The following is a 15,435-nucleotide window of genomic DNA, read 5'->3' on the forward strand; positions in this document are numbered from 1 at the left end:
GATATCTCTAGCGTAAACAGATATCTCTAGCTTAAACTGATATCTCTATCTTAAACTGATATATGTAGCTTAAACTGATATCTCTATCTTAAACTGATATCTCCATCTTAAACTGATATCTCCAGCTTAAACTGATATCTCTAGCTTCTCTAGCTTAAACGGGTATCTCTAGCTTAAACTGATATCTCTAGCTTAAACTGATATCTCTAGCTTAAACTGATATCTATATCTTAAACTGATATATCCAGCTTAAACTGATATCTCTAGCTTCTCTAGCTTAAACTGATATCTCCAGCTTAAACTGATATCTCTATCTTAAACTGATATCTCTATCTTAAACTGATATCTCTATCTTAAACTGATATCTCTAGCTTAAACTGATATCTCTAGCTTAAACTGATATCTCGATCTTAAACTGATATCTCCAGCTTAAACTGACAGATTTTGATGGGGACTTTTTGTTTATGTAACTTAGATTGATGCACTGGTGTGTCAACCGACTCTAGGGGATTCACTTTTATGAATCTCTTATTCTGCAAGCCCACTGACAGAGGGGAAACCTTTTCAGGTTTCATGTACCTTACCAAATGTGTATTTTCTTTCAGGACGAAAGTATCAAATGGCCTCTTCAGGCCACCGTCCTGGCAGCCCCCTGTCCACAGACAGCAACATGAGCACGGCCAACATGCAGAAGAGGCCTCCTAAGAAGCAGAAACAGCACCCTACAGCGGGCCACCCAGGGCTCCAGCGACGAGAGGCCTACCCTGAAGGTACAGTACAGAACCACACTCTGCTCATTCATCACTAAAGTACTGTACGAGGTGGAATATCATAATGAGGACTGGAGTTGTACCATGGATCCATTTGTAATCTAGTCCACTAATTCTTTAATACCTCATAATGAGGACTGGAGTTGTACCATGGATCCATTTGTAATCTAGTCCACTAATTCTGTAATACCTCATAGTGAGGACTGGAGTTGTACCATGGATCCATTTGTAATCTAGTCCACTAATTCTGTAATACCTCATAATGAGGAGTTGTACCATGGATCCATTTGTAATCTAGTCCACTAATTCTGTAATACCTCATAATGAGGACTGGAGTTGTACCGTGGATCCATCAGTATTCTAGTCCCCTAATACTGTCATACCTCAGTACCCAGCCCCACCCATGTGATGTATGGCATGGTGCCTGCCTGAGACAGTGTCCAGGACTGAGTGTGAGTGTGTCATAAGTCAGAGCTTTTAATCATCTTCCCCTCGTGTGTGTGACATCACTTCCAATCTGTGGTGGTGCTGAGCAGAGCAGCCTAGATGGTAGGGGTATGGAGGGGGCCTGTCTCAGGGGACTACTGTCCAGCTCCAGCCCATTCTGCTGCTGCTGAAACTGGAATGTCTTCCACTCCAGCCAGCCACTAATGAAATTACCCCAGGTGCTCTGGCTCTTATTGAAGTGGCCCCCTGGCCTCCACTCCAGAAGCCAGGAATAAACAAAGCAGGGGCCAACTACAGAGTAACAACGCACATCACTGGGAATATGCTTATCCTTGTCAAAGTGAAGGATGTCAACTTTAAGGGTATTTGTTGTTGCTTTATTTGTGGCCTAAGTGTTAGTTTTAGTTCTGTTTTCCTTAGGGATTGAGCTTGTGTGTCTATGCATTGCCTCTGTCTGTTTGTGTGTGTGTGTGTGTGTGTGAATGGATGCGTCTGTGCGTGTGTGTAGGTGTGTGTGTCTGTGCATTGTCTGTGTGTGTGTGCATATGCGTGCATATGTGTGCATACGTGTGTGTGTGTGCATACGTTTGTATGGGTGTGTGTGTGTGTGTGTGGAGCTGGCTCTCCTCTTACTGTGAGGTGTCCTTGTGTGTTGGAAGCACTTGACAGGGAGATTTAATATCCAGCCCCTCTCTGAGCCAGACCAGCTATCACTGCACCAAATCCTACCCCCTTCTCCCTTCATCCCTTCATCCCTTCATCCTGCCTTCCACCCCATCCCCTCCCTTTGAAGTAATCTCTCCATCCCTCACTCTGCTCTCTTCCAGCTCCCTCCATCTCTCATCCCTCCCTCCTCCCTCACTCCCCCTCTTTGTTCCCTATGTGTGTCTGAGAGGAGTGAGGAGGAGAGGCGACCGACAGTTCTCCAACCCCAGTCTGGTCGCTGATTGTATTCCATCTGAATAGATTGATTGCACTGTAGTGGGGGGCTGGGTGAGTGACGGAGAGGTGATAGGGAGGAAGAGAGATGATAGGGAGGGAGAGAGGTGATAGAGAGGGAGAGAGGTGATAGGAAGGGAGAGTGGTGTTAGGGAGGGAGAGAGGTGATAGAGAGGGAGAGAGGTGATAGGGGAGGAGAGAAGTGGTAGGGGAGGGAGAGAGATGATAGGGTAGGGAGAGAATTGATAAGGGAGGAGAGAAGTGATAGGGGAGGCAGAGAGATGATAGGGTAGGAGAGAGGTGATAGTGGAGGGAGAGAGGTGACAGGGGAGGGAGAGAGGTGATAGGGTAGGGAGAGAGGTGATAGGGGAGGAGAGAGGTGATAGTGGAGGGAGAGCGGTGATAGGGGAGGAGAGAGGTGATAGTGGAGGCAGAGAGGTGATAGGGGAGGAGAGAGGTGATAGTGGAGGGAGAGAGGTGATAGAGAGGGAGAGAGGTGATAGGAAGGGAGAGTGGTGATAGGGGAGGAGAGAGGTGATAGGGGAGGGAGAGAGATGATAGGGTAGGGAGAGAGGTGATAGGGGAGGGAGAGAGATGATAGGGTAGGGAGAGAGGTGATAGGGGAGGAGAGAAGTGATAGGGGAGGGAGAGAGATGATAGGGTAGGAGAGAGGTGATAGTGGAGGGAGAGAGGTGATAGGGGAGGGAGAGAGGTGATAGGGGAGGGAGAGAGGTGATAGGGGAGGGAGAGAGGTGATAGGGGAGGAGAGAGGTGATAGGGGAGGGAGAGAGGTGATAGGGGAGGGAGAGAGGTGATAGGGGAGGAGAGAAGTGATAGGGGAGGGAGAGAGATGATAGGGTAGGAGAGAGGTGATAGTGGAGGGAGAGAGGTGATAGGGGAGGGAGAGAGGTGATAGGGGAGGGAGAGAGGTGATAGGGGAGGGAGAGAGGTGATAGGGGAGGGAGAGAGATGATAGGGTAGGGAGAGAGGTGATAGGGGAGGAGAGAAGTGATAGGGTAGGAGAGAGGTGATAGTGGAGGGAGAGAGGTGATAGGGGAGGAGAGAAGTGATAGGGGAGGGAGAGAGATGATAGGGTAGGAGAGAGGTGATAGGGGAGGGAGAGAGATGATAGGGTAGGGAGAGAGGTGATAGGGGAGGGAGAGAGATGACAGGGGAGGGAGAGAGGTGATAGGGTAGGAGAGAGGTGATAGTGGAGGGAGAGAGGTGATAGTGGAGGGAGAGAGGTGATAGGGTAGGGAGAGAGGTGATAGGGGAGGAGAGAAGTGATAGGGGAGGGAGAGAGATGATAGGGTAGGGAGAGAGGTGATAGGGTAGGAGAGAGGTGACAGGGTAGGAGAGAGGTGATAGTGGAGGGAGAGAGGTGATAGGGTAGGAGAGAGGTGATAGTGGAGGGAGAGAGGTGATAGGGGAGGGAGAGAGGTGATAAGGGAGGGAGAGAGGTGATAGGGGAGGGAGAGAGATGATAGGGGAGGGAGAGAGGTGATAGGGGAGGGAGAGAGGTGATAGGGGAGGGAGAGAGGTGATAGGGGAGGGAGAGAGGTGATAGGGGAGGGAGAGAGATGATAGGGGAGGGAGAGAGATGATAGGGTAGGAGAGAGGTGATAGGGGAGGGAGAGAGGTGATAGGGGAGGGAGAGAGGTGATAGGGGAGGGAGAGAGATGATAGGGGAGGGAGAGAGATGATAGGGTAGGAGAGAGGTGACAGGGGAGGGAGAGAGGTGACAGGGGAGGGAGAGAGGTGACAGGGGAGGGAGAGAGGTGACAGGGGAGGGAGAGAGGTGACAGGGTAGGAGAGAGGTGACAGGGGAGGGAGAGAGGTGACAGGGGAGGGAGAGAGGTGACAGGGGAGGGAGAGAGGTGACAGGGGAGGGAGAGAGGTGACAGGGGAGGGAGAGAGGTGACAGGGTAGGAGAGAGGTGACAGGGGAGGGAGAGAGGTGACAGGGGAGGGAGAGAGGTGACAGGGGAGGGAGAGAGGTGACAGGGTAGGAGAGAGGTGACAGGGGAGGGAGAGAGGTGACAGGGGAGGGAGAGAGGTGATAGGGGAGGGAGAGAGGTGACAGGGGAGGGAGAGAGGTGACAGGGGAGGGAGAGAGGTGACAGGGTAGGAGAGAGGTGACAGGGGAGGGAGAGAGGTGACAGGGGAGGGAGAGAGGTGACAGGGGAGGGAGAGAGGTGATAGGGGAGGGAGAGAGGTGAGAGGTGACAGGGGAGGGAGAGAGGTGACAGGGGAGGGAGAGAGGTGACAGGGTAGGAGAGAGGTGACAGGGGAGGGAGAGAGGTGACAGGGGAGGGAGAGAGTTGACAGGGGAGGGAGAGAGGTGACAGGGGAGGGAGAGAGGTGATAGGGGAGGGAGAGAGGTGACAGGGGAGGGAGAGAGGTGACAGGGGAGGGAGAGAGGTGACAGGGGAGGGAGAGAGGTGACAGGGGAGGGAGAGAGGTGATAGGGTAGGGAGAGAGGTGATAGGGGAGGGAGAGAGGTGACAGGGGAGGGAGAGAGGTGACAGGGGAGGGAGAGAGGTGACAGGGTAGGAGAGAGATGATAGGGTAGGAGAGATGTGATAGTGGAGGTTGATGTATCTTTATGTATTTATTTCCATAGTAGTATGATGATTGCCCCCCCTGCTAGCTGTGTCCCACTGCTGTCCATTGCATTGGAGGTCAAAGCGAGAGCAGTAATCCACCCAGGACAGGACAGCCATGAATACCCAGAAGCATCGGTTAACCCTTTCCATTCCGTCTTTGCTAAAATCTTAATCTTAATCAGTATAGGCGTCCAATGTGGGAATTAAATCTACAAACTTGGTGGTGTATTCTCTTACCAACTGAGCCATTGTTGAGTCCCTCTTTAAAACTTTTTAGGGATAGGGGGCAATATTCGGAAGTTTGGATGACTGGATTTTTCTCAGGTTTTTGCCTGCCAAATCAGTTCTGTTATACTCACATACATTATTTTAACAGTTTTGGAAACTTTAGAGTGTTGTCTATCCAAATCTATATCCTATCTTCTGGGCCTGAGTAGCAGGCAGTTTAATTCGTGCACACTTTTCATCCAAAATTCCGAATGCTGCCCCCTACCCTAGAGAAGTTAACCATTTTACAGAACTTCTTGGGGTTAGACCCACAGAGAGAGAACTGCTCAATAACGTTGGCCTTCCGGATAGCCTGAGTGCGCTTATTTCTCATTTGCCTGAATGAGAGCCAGTCAGCCTGAGTTTGCATGTGCCGAGCCTATCACCAAATGCAATTCTTGAGTTGGAGTAACTCTGCCAGATCACGGTCAAACCAGGGGCTGAACCTGTTTTTAATTAAACGTTTCTTTATGGGGGCGTGTTTGTTAACAACACCACTGAACATATCAAGAAGAAGGTTGAAGCGTCTTCGACAGAGGGGATCACGCTGATTCTATATCAATTTACAGAGGCCAGGTCATGAAGAAAGACTTGCTCATTAAGGTTTTTGCGCAAGCGTCTATGACAAATCAGGACAGATCATTTCAATGAGCAGCCATTACGAACACAGGCTGTAAAACAGTGATCACTAAGGTCGTTACAGAAAACACCAGACTGATATCTATCAGGATTATTTGTGAGGTTAACATCGAGGAGAGTAGCTTTTTCTGGGTGTTTGGAGTCATACCTTGTGGGATTGGTAAAAATCTGAGAAAGATTTAGGGAGTCCCATTGCTTTAGGACTTGGTCAGGTGGTTTAAGCATGTCCCAGTTTAGATCACCTAGCAGGACAAATTCAGACTTAGTGTAAGGGGCCAGGAGAGAGCTTAGGGCATTTAGGGTACAGGCCGGTGCTGATGGTGAACGATAACAGCCAGCAATAGTCAGCAAAGAGCTATTTGAAAGTTGAATGCTTAAAACCAGCTAATCAAATTGTTTGGGGACAGACTTGGTGGAGACAACCGAACACTGAAGGTGATCCTTGGTAAAGATTGCCACTCCACAACCATTGGAAGAGCTGTCTTGACGAAAAAGTTTATAACCAGAAAGGTTAACATCAGTGTTCAAAACACTCTTTCCTAACCACATTTCAGTAATGACCAACACATCTGGATTGGAGCTGTGAACCCACACTTTAAATTGATACATTTTAGGTAATAAGTGCAGAGAACCCAGGCTTTTACAAGAGCAGAAATCAGTGAAGCAGATATCAGAGCACAAGTCAGAATTGGGGCTAGCTACTGTAGATTGGCCAGGGTGTACATGCACATTTCCAGATATAATCTAAAGTAATACAATCAGGGCACGGCAGAGGACAGGGAGAGCTCTGCAGTGTTGATTTTTATGACATTTGAATGTGCGTCAATTGGCAACAAAATCTTATTGTACAGCAATTTCATCAGGTATCATGAATAAAAGCCGGCGAGAGGTGGTTAGAATAGGATAGGGATCCAAGAGTCCGTGTAACCAATAGAGAGTCAGAATCCAGAGTGTGGGAACAAACATAGTCTGTCCCATGGTCGGTTAAACAAGCAAGTTCATAGTCAACAGAGCACGCTGGAGTCATGAAGCAAATAGCATAAAGCACAACAAATGAAACAACTTGGGGATAGCCAATGTAAGCTCAGAGTCACTGGCCCCAACAGTGCGTGTGTGCTGGAGACGAGCTAAAGCTTGGAGAGAAGGAGGAGTGTGGTGAGGGTACCTGTACCAGACAAGGGGAGACAGGACCAGGGCAGGCGGATAGCAGATCACCAGGTGGAATCCAAGCAGCAGTGCAGCAGGCAACGGGAGTAGGTGTCACACCCACTTGAGAGAAACTTTTTTTGGGAGGTAATTTCTTGTAGAAAATCCCAGCTAGCTAGCTAACGTAGCTAGCAAGTCTCTGTCCACCATTTTTTTCCATGTGGAAAAGGAGGTCGTTAGCTAGCTATATCGCTTCAGTTTCGGGTGAATGGTCCTCTACAACATCCAAACAAAATTGTAATGTGGCTGTTGTATTTTGGAGATTGCGAGGAGGATATCTTCTAATGTGATCAAAGCAACAATATTGTTTCTTATTGAGATCATTTACAATTGAAGTGTCCTGGCTGCATATCAGTTCAAAATAGAGATGAATCCAGGGGTACTGTATTGTAATGACCTCTGCAGAGATGGAGGGGGCTTCAAAGGCATTTTGTTGGGGGAGGCTGTGAAACTCCCCTGCCATTGTTGGCCTCAAGGGCACCTCACACTTCACAACTCAGTGTAGCCGGATCAGTTCTCTCCTAGCTAGCCTTAACCTATCACATTGGTTAAAAAAGGTTATACATGCCAACATATTAATCAAGAATTAGGCAAAGTGATCGTGTCAGGGGAAGATTTTATCCAACTTTTTGACCATTGCAACATTTGATGTACTGTCACGTTCTCTGTGGTGGTCTCACGCGTGCTATAGTGTTCACAGCTGCCCATGCCTCATTGGGATTTGTTATTCCCCATCATTTGCAACTTGGTCATTGGGCGTCATCACTATCTTTCCTTTGCGGTACTTCGATCATGATTACCAGCTGAGATAAACTTTTATGAGTTGATTTTACTCCTGCCTCAGAGTTTGCGTGAGCAGTGTCTTAATGTCATCCTATAACCTACTCTGAGCTGAGAGTTTTTTAAGTCTTAAAAGAGGTTTTTGTCCTCACCTCCATGTGTCCATAAATCTGCCTGGCTGTCCTCTCCTCCTCCTCCTGTAGTGGGCTATATCTCACAGATAGTGGCATTGATCGGATCCTGACAGAGGTAGGAGGCAGGGAGACATAAAATAAACTGCAGACACTTTCTGCCGTATGATATCGACTGACCCAATGTGTATTCAGGAGGTGTGTTGTTTTTTTTATTTTTTATTTTTTTTATTTCAACTTTATTTAACCAGGTAAGCTAGTTGAGAACAAGTTCTCATTTACATCTGCGACCTGGCGGATAAAGCAAAGCAGTGCAACACAAACAACAACACAGAGTTACACATGGAGTAAACAAACACAATAGGAATATCTATATACAGTGTGTGCAAATGAAGTAAGGAGGTAAGGCAATAAATAGGCCAATAGTGGCGAAGTAATTTCAATTTAGCATTAACACTGGAGTGATTGATGTGCAGATGAGGATGTGCAAGTAGAAATACTGGTGTGCAAAAGAGCATAAAAAAACTCAAACAAAAAACAAATATGGGGAGGAGGTAGGTAGTTGGTTGAAAGGGCTATTTACAGATGTGCTGTGTATAGCTGCAGTGATCGGTAAGCTGCTCTGACAGCCGACGCTTGAAGTTAGTGAGGGAGATATAAGTCTCCAACTTCAGTGATTTTTGCAATTCGTTCCAGTCATTGGCAGCAGAGAACTGGAAGGAACGGTGGCCAAAGGTGGTGTTGGCTTTGGATCGGCAGGATAGTCAGTTTTACGAGGGTATGTTTGGCAGCATGAGTGAAGGAAGCTTTGTTGCAAAATAGGAAGCCAAGTCTAGATTTAATTTTGGATTGGAGATGATTAATATGAGTCTGGAAGGAGAGTTTACAGTCTAGCCAGACACCTAGGTATTTGTAGTTGTCCACATATATATACACGTCCAGAGTAGTGATGCTAGTCAGGTGGGCGGGTGCGGGCAGCGATCGGTTGAAGAGCGTGCGTTTAGTTTTACTAGCGTTGAAGAGCAGTTGGAGGCCACAGAAGGAGAGTTGTATGGCGTTGAAGCTCGTTTGGAGATGTGTGCATTAGACCTTCCTGATTCAACCAAAGCTCCATAGTAAAAATGCAATGGCAACACCTTTAGACCCCGAGTGTGTAAAAAGTTCCTACAGTGTGTGATTCAGCTCACAGCTTACACAGTGGAACAGTGGTGGAAAACATGATGGACATTGGAATGCTGGGTGTAATCGGCATCGGGATGCTGGGTGTAATCGGCATCGGGATGCTGGGTGTAATCGGCATCGGGATGCTGGGTAAAATCGGCATCGGGATGCTGGGTGTAATCGGCATCGGGATGCCGGGTGTGAGCGGCATCGGGATGCTGGGTGTAATCAGCATCGGGATGCTGAGTAAAATCGGCATTGGGATGCTGGGTGTGAGCGGCATCGGGATGCTGGGTGTAATCGGCATTGGGATGCCGGGTGTGAGCGGCATCGGGATGCTGGGTGTAATCAGCATCGGGATGCTGGGTAAAATCGGCATCGGGATGCTGGGTGTAATCGGCATTGGGATGCTGGGTGTAATCGGCACCGGGATGCTGGGTGTGAGCGGCATAGGGATGCTGAGTGTGAGTGGCATAGGGATGCTGGGTGTAATCGGCATTGGGATGCTGGGTGTAATCGGCACCGGGATGCTGGGGGTGATCGGTACCAGGATGCTGGGTGTAATCGGCATCGGGATGCTGAGTGTGAGCGGCATAGGGATGCTGGGTGTAATCGGCATCGGGATGCTGGGTGTAATCGGCAGCGGATGGTAGGTGTGAGCAGCAATGGGATGCTGGGTGTGAGCGGCATTGGGATGCTGGGTGTGAGCAGCATTGGGATGCTGGGTGTGAGCGGCATTGGGATGCTGGGTGTGAGCAGCAATGGGATGGTGGGTGTGAGCAGCATCGGGATGCTGGGTGTGAGCAGCATTGGGATGCTGGGTGTGAGCGGCATTGGGATGCTGGGTGTAATCAGCATCGGGATGCTGGGTATGAGCGACATTGGGATGCTGACTGTGAACAGTATTGGGTGTGAGCAGCAATGGGATGGTGGGTGTGAGCGGCGTTGGGATGCTGGAAGTGAGCGGCGGGAATGGCTGATTGCTATGTTTATTAACTTTGTTATCCTGTGTGGATTATGGGCCGTGCCGGCCGACAGAGCTGACCCATCACTCAACTGGGAGGCTGATTAAAAGATGAAAAGCCATCGATCGAAAGCAGAGCAGACAAGGCTTTTCTCAGGCAGCGTGTTTTGCATGGACGGGTGTGTCTGTGTGTGTCTGTGTGTGTCTGTGTGTGTGTCTAGAGGTTTGAGCACTCAGGCAGCCCACCAGTCAGGCTCATATGAATAATGGCTCAAGGACAGACATCATTGATTCATCGACATGGGAAGTGGAGCGGGTCAGAGAGCCAGCTGCTGACCGTCACGCTCTCCTCCATCTCTCTCTTTCTCTCCTCCATCTATCCTTCTCCTCCATCTCTCTCTTTCTCCGGCCATCTCTCTTTCTCCTCCCACTCACTCTCCTCCAGCTCTCTCTCTCCTCCATATCTTTCTCCTCCATCTCTCTCCTCCATCTCTCTCTCTCCTCCCTCTCTCTCTCCTCCATCTATCCTTCTCCTCCATCTCTCTATTTCTGCTGCATCTCTCTCCTCCATCTCTCTCTCTCATCTGTCTTCTTTATCTCCCACCTCTGCTTCTCCTCTATCTCCCCTTCCTCTCCTCTCTCTCACCACTTTCCCTTCACTCCTCTCTCCCTTCCTCCATATTCCATTTATCCCTCTCTTCCTGCTATTCCACCTTATCTCCCCACTATCTCCCCTCTCTGTCGTCTCAGTCCAGAGTCCTTCTACTTGGCCTGGCTGTGTGTACACACTATAGTCCAGAGTCCTTCCACTTGGCCAGGCTGTGTGTACACAGTACAGTCCAGAGTACTTCCACTTGGCCTGGCTGTGTGTACACACTATAGTCCAGAGTCCTTCCACTTCTACTTGGCCAGGCTGTGTGTACACAGTACAGTCCAGAGTATTTCCACTTGGCCTGGCTGTGTGTACACACTATAGTCCAGAGTCCTTCCACTTCTACTTGGCCTGGCTGTGTGTACACACTATAGTCCAGAGTCCTTCCACTTCTACTTGGCCTGGCTGTGTGTACACACTATAGTCCAGAGTCCTTCCACTTCTACTTGGCCTGGCTGTGTGTACACACTATAGTCCAGAGTACTTCTACTTGGCCAGGCTGTGTGTACACAGTACAGTCCAGAGTATTTCCACTTGGCCTGGCTGTGTGTACACACTACAGTCCAGAGTCCTTCCACTTGGCCAGGTTGTGTGTACATGGTAAAGGGAAATCCAGAGTGCTTCCGCTCAGCCAGGTTGTGTAAACACAGTAAATTCCAGAGTACTTCCACTTGGTCAGGTTGTGTGAACATAGTACATCTTTGTTTGGTCTTACCTTGCAGGTGCAAGACAACTGAGTGATTGTTCATGTACAGTATGTTAGCTGGTAGCTCTAATGGCTAGTCTCTAATGGCTCTTATGGCTCTAACGGCTCTAATGGCTAGGCTCTAATGGCTAGGCTCTAAAGCTAGACTCTAATGGCTAAGCTCTAATGGCTAGGCTCTAATGGCTAGGCTCTAAGGCTAGGCTCTAATGGCTAGGCTCTAATGGCTAGGCTCTAAGGCTAGGCTCTAATGGCTAAGCTCGAATGACTAGGCTCGAATGGCTAGGCTCTAAGGCTCTAATGGCTAATCTCTAATGGCTAATCTCTAATGGCTAGGCTATAATGGCTAGACTCTAATGGCTAGGCTCTAATGGCTAGGCTCTATTCCAGAGCATGTTGACTCATGTCTCTTACATCTCACACCCTAACATGAGTTTTGAACTGAGTAACTGATGTCCTCCTCTTCCCGTGTTTATCTTCCAGATCTGCCCCCCCCTCCCATCCCCCCTCCAGCGGGGCTCAAGTCCCCCACACACCCCTCCAAGACAGCCCTGGAGACCCGGGGGGTGATGTCCCCCAAGGCAGGCGAGGGCAGGGACAGGAGAGGGGGCTCAGGAGGAGGGTACCGGCCACGGGAGGGATCGGACCCCCGTACCAGCTCCTCAGAGCGCCGGGAGACCCAGGACAGACAGAAAAACCCTCGCGCAGGGAAAGGGAACAAACAGGAGGGGGGCAGCACCAAGGCACGCCAACACCCAGGTACAGAGAACACCTAGGGGCATGGAACTAATGATATTTAACCTAGCAGTATATTGTTCTTTCTGCTCTGTAGACATGCCGCTCTGACGGTGCAACTTTAGATTGTGAATAGCTGTATGTATTGTGTTGAAGGATATGAGTTCTCAGTGTGTCTTCTCTCCTCTTTTGTCCCAGGACCAGAGGACATCCTGCCCTACAGCCGCCCCTCCTTCCCCACGGTCCACAGTCCCCGAGACAGGGACCCCAGATCCTCCAGCTCTATGTCCTCCCGGGGCTCAGGGGGGCGGCGGAGAGGAGAGGGTGGGGCAGGGGCCCGCAGGAACCCTAACGACATGGGCCTCAACACCATGGGGGCCTTCCAGCCAGGAGACGATGACTTAGAGGTACAACATTTGCCGACTGGCTAACTCAGTGTTACTGCAGATTTAGTATATGTAGGTTACTGAGCAATGGCTTAGATTACATGCTGTGTATATATTTGTATGCTTGCTGAAATGTCTGTTTTGTTGTGTCTTTCCCCAGATGGTGGAGAGCTGAAGTACTAGACGGGATGAACAGGAAGTACTGTCCAGAATTAAGTTTCCAAGAAGAGGAAAGCTGTGATCGTTCCTCTGCCCATTTTAAATATCTCAGTATCTCACCATCATGTTTGCTGACAAATACTGTACATCAATTGTGTTTCAATACATTGGGAAAAAATACCAATTGTTTTTCTAATTTATCGTTTTCTATGTCCATTTTAAACAAGAAAAAAAAATGCCAAGCAAAATACCCAGTAGTATGTAATGTTTTATTCCAAGGCAATAGGGAGTAACAGTGGACTCCAAGTATTGACACGATGGACTTGGCTTGCCTCGGCACTGTGGGAAGCCCTGCCCGTACAGCCAGGTGTTACTGTAATGAGATGAGCTACAAGCAGAGGGGTGGACTGTCTTGTAAATATACCTGTACACATAATGTCCTTTTGTATAGCGTCCATCGTGGTACTTCGTTTTCTTTGTTTTATTTTGCGAATTATTATTTTATTATGCCAGTAAATATAATTATTTTATCGTTTTCCATCCATGTTGTAAATTGCTATAGTATTTAGCCGTCCCAAGAAAGTGCCACTTTGGGATTGTTCTTTTTCTTTTTCTATTGCACTGTTATTTTTTTGTGTCGTTGTCAATGTTTGTTATTTGTTTTACTTTGGTTTTAAAAGCACAATCACTAAACTTTATTTTAAGCCATTTTATCTATTAACCTTTTTGTCTTACTGGAGGAATACAGGTATGACAAAAGAGTCTTGTTAATCCTGATGATGACGAAGATGATGATGATGATGTTGGTAAAGGTGATAAGCTGTTTATGATGGGCGTGGATTGAAAGGAGACTTCCTGTGTCATGATTGGCTCATTTCAGATTCTGATGCTAGCCCATGTGAGAACCTTCAACACAGACAGTTATTGTGGTTCATAGCAGCAATGTAAATGTCTTTTTGAATTGACCGTAGTTCCAGCCATTGCACATTAATTCAAACGGTGACATTGTCTACTAATGCACTTAAAAGAATGTAACATACAGATAATGGGCGACACCTTGTGAATCTGGAGAGGCTGTGATTGGACAAGGAGAGTCTCTTTTCCAGAGAAGGGGTTGGTCGGTGGATACTTCTCTGAGGAGAGAGGGTTCTGTTGTTTATTCGTAGGACATCTGCAAACATTTGTTTCGTAAAGCAAAAAGCTAAAAAACTTTATGAATAAAAAATGTTCAAACTGTTAGCGCTCCCTCCTTTTTTTTCTGATATCAGAAGGACATGGGGGGACTGCATGTCCCCTAGGGTGTCCCCTGGGGCCTCTCTCTCGCTGAAGCTCTCCTCGCTACATTTGAAGATCAGAGCTCAGGCCTTTTGGTTGATATTTGAAGTGTGTGTGACGCCTGGGTCTGCTACTCCTAACACAAAGGCTCTTAGCTGCGCTACAGACCAAATCATATTGACTGGCAACTTTTGTGCTGTTCATTCAGCTGTTTGGATGCAGTTTAGTTGAAGGGTAGTGAGCAGGCTGTGCTCTCTAAGGGACATGAGTGTTGTTGTTCTGCATATTGGTTGTATCTCATTAAAAGGTTATTACTCTATTGTTAGCCCTACATTTACATACTGAGGATTCACTAATCCCAAAATGTTGTTTTTTTCCACAATATTTATCAAAAAGATCCTTAAATACCAATAACAGTGAGTCTCTTATTGTTGCTGTAAGTTGTTCATTCAGTTGATTGTTATGTGTTTATCTTTTCGATGCAGCTGTTATAACTCAACAGGAGGCAGCCGACTCGATATTTGTAGCATTAATTCAGCTAATAACCATGAAACCAGTCATTTTGCATATTTCCCAACTTACTGTATTATTCATCAATACTGAATTCTGACTAATACCTTCTGTATTATTCATCAATACTGATTTCTGACTAATACCTACTGTATTATTCATCAATACTGATTTCGGACTAATACCTACTTTATTATTCATCAATACTGATTTATGACTAATACCTTCTGTATTATTCATCAATAAAGACACCCACTAAACAGAACATTCCGTAACTTTCCACACATGGAATGTTCCAGTGTGTAATGGGTGCGTGTTGGTGGCAGGGAAGTCAGGCGCAGGAGAACAAACTTGGTATAAACGGAGTCGTTTAATAAAAGTTAACAAAACTCCAAAAACCAAAATATATAAAATAATCAAAGTGGGTACAAAACCCGTTGCGCACCAACACATAACTTGCACAAACATACAATCAAATAATCACCGACAAGGACGGATGGATGGAGATGGTGGAACTCTCGGAGCATAGAAGGATCCAACACGTCCTCCACCGGAATCCAGCATCTCTCCTCCGGACCATACCCCTCCCAGTCCACGAGGTACTGAAGGCCCCTCGCCCGACGTCTCAAATCCAGTATGGAACGAACAGAGTACGCCGGGGCTCCCTCGATGCCCAGAGGGGGCGGAGGAACCTCCCGCACCTCAGACTCCTGGAGCGGGCCAGCCACCACCGGCCTGAGGAGAGACACATAGAACGAGGGGTTAATGCGGTAATCGGAGGGAAGCTGTAACCTATAACATACCTTGTTCACTCTCCTCAGGACTTTAAATGGCCCCACAAACCGCGGACCCAGCTTCCAACAGGGCAGGCGGAGGGGTAGATTTCGGGTCGAGAGCCAGACCCGGTCCCCTGGGGCGAACACCGGGGCCTCACTGCGGTGATGGTCTGCGCAGCACGGCGTGCTGAAGGTGGACATGGGCGGCGTCCCATGGCGTGCTGAAGGTGGACATGGGCGGCGTCCCATGTCTCCTCCGTGCGCCGGAACCAGTCATCCACCGCAGGAGCCTCAGTCTGACTCTGATGCCAAGGAGCCAGAACCGGCTGA

At 48.2% G+C, this 15,435-nt stretch overlaps 1 protein-coding gene across 1 annotated transcript in view; it reads left to right on the forward strand.

Annotated features, from left to right (window-relative positions):
- The window catches only part of LOC120028485 (roundabout homolog 1-like), a 335,749-nt gene extending 322,497 nt beyond the window's left edge, over positions 1 to 13,252 (forward strand). Inside the window, exons 26-29 of the mRNA XM_038973689.1 lie at positions 606 to 770; positions 11,748 to 12,023; positions 12,198 to 12,406; positions 12,546 to 13,252. Of these exons, the coding sequence (XP_038829617.1) occupies positions 606 to 770; positions 11,748 to 12,023; positions 12,198 to 12,406; positions 12,546 to 12,560 (665 nt within the window). The 3' untranslated portion in view covers positions 12,561 to 13,252. The remainder of the gene's footprint in view (positions 1 to 605; positions 771 to 11,747; positions 12,024 to 12,197; positions 12,407 to 12,545) is intronic.
- Positions 13,253 to 15,435: the final 2,183 nt, after the last annotated feature.

The sequence above is a fragment of the Salvelinus namaycush genome, chromosome 34 (genome assembly GCF_016432855.1).
Source record: "Salvelinus namaycush isolate Seneca chromosome 34, SaNama_1.0, whole genome shotgun sequence".
Lineage (NCBI taxonomy): Eukaryota > Metazoa > Chordata > Actinopteri > Salmoniformes > Salmonidae > Salvelinus > Salvelinus namaycush.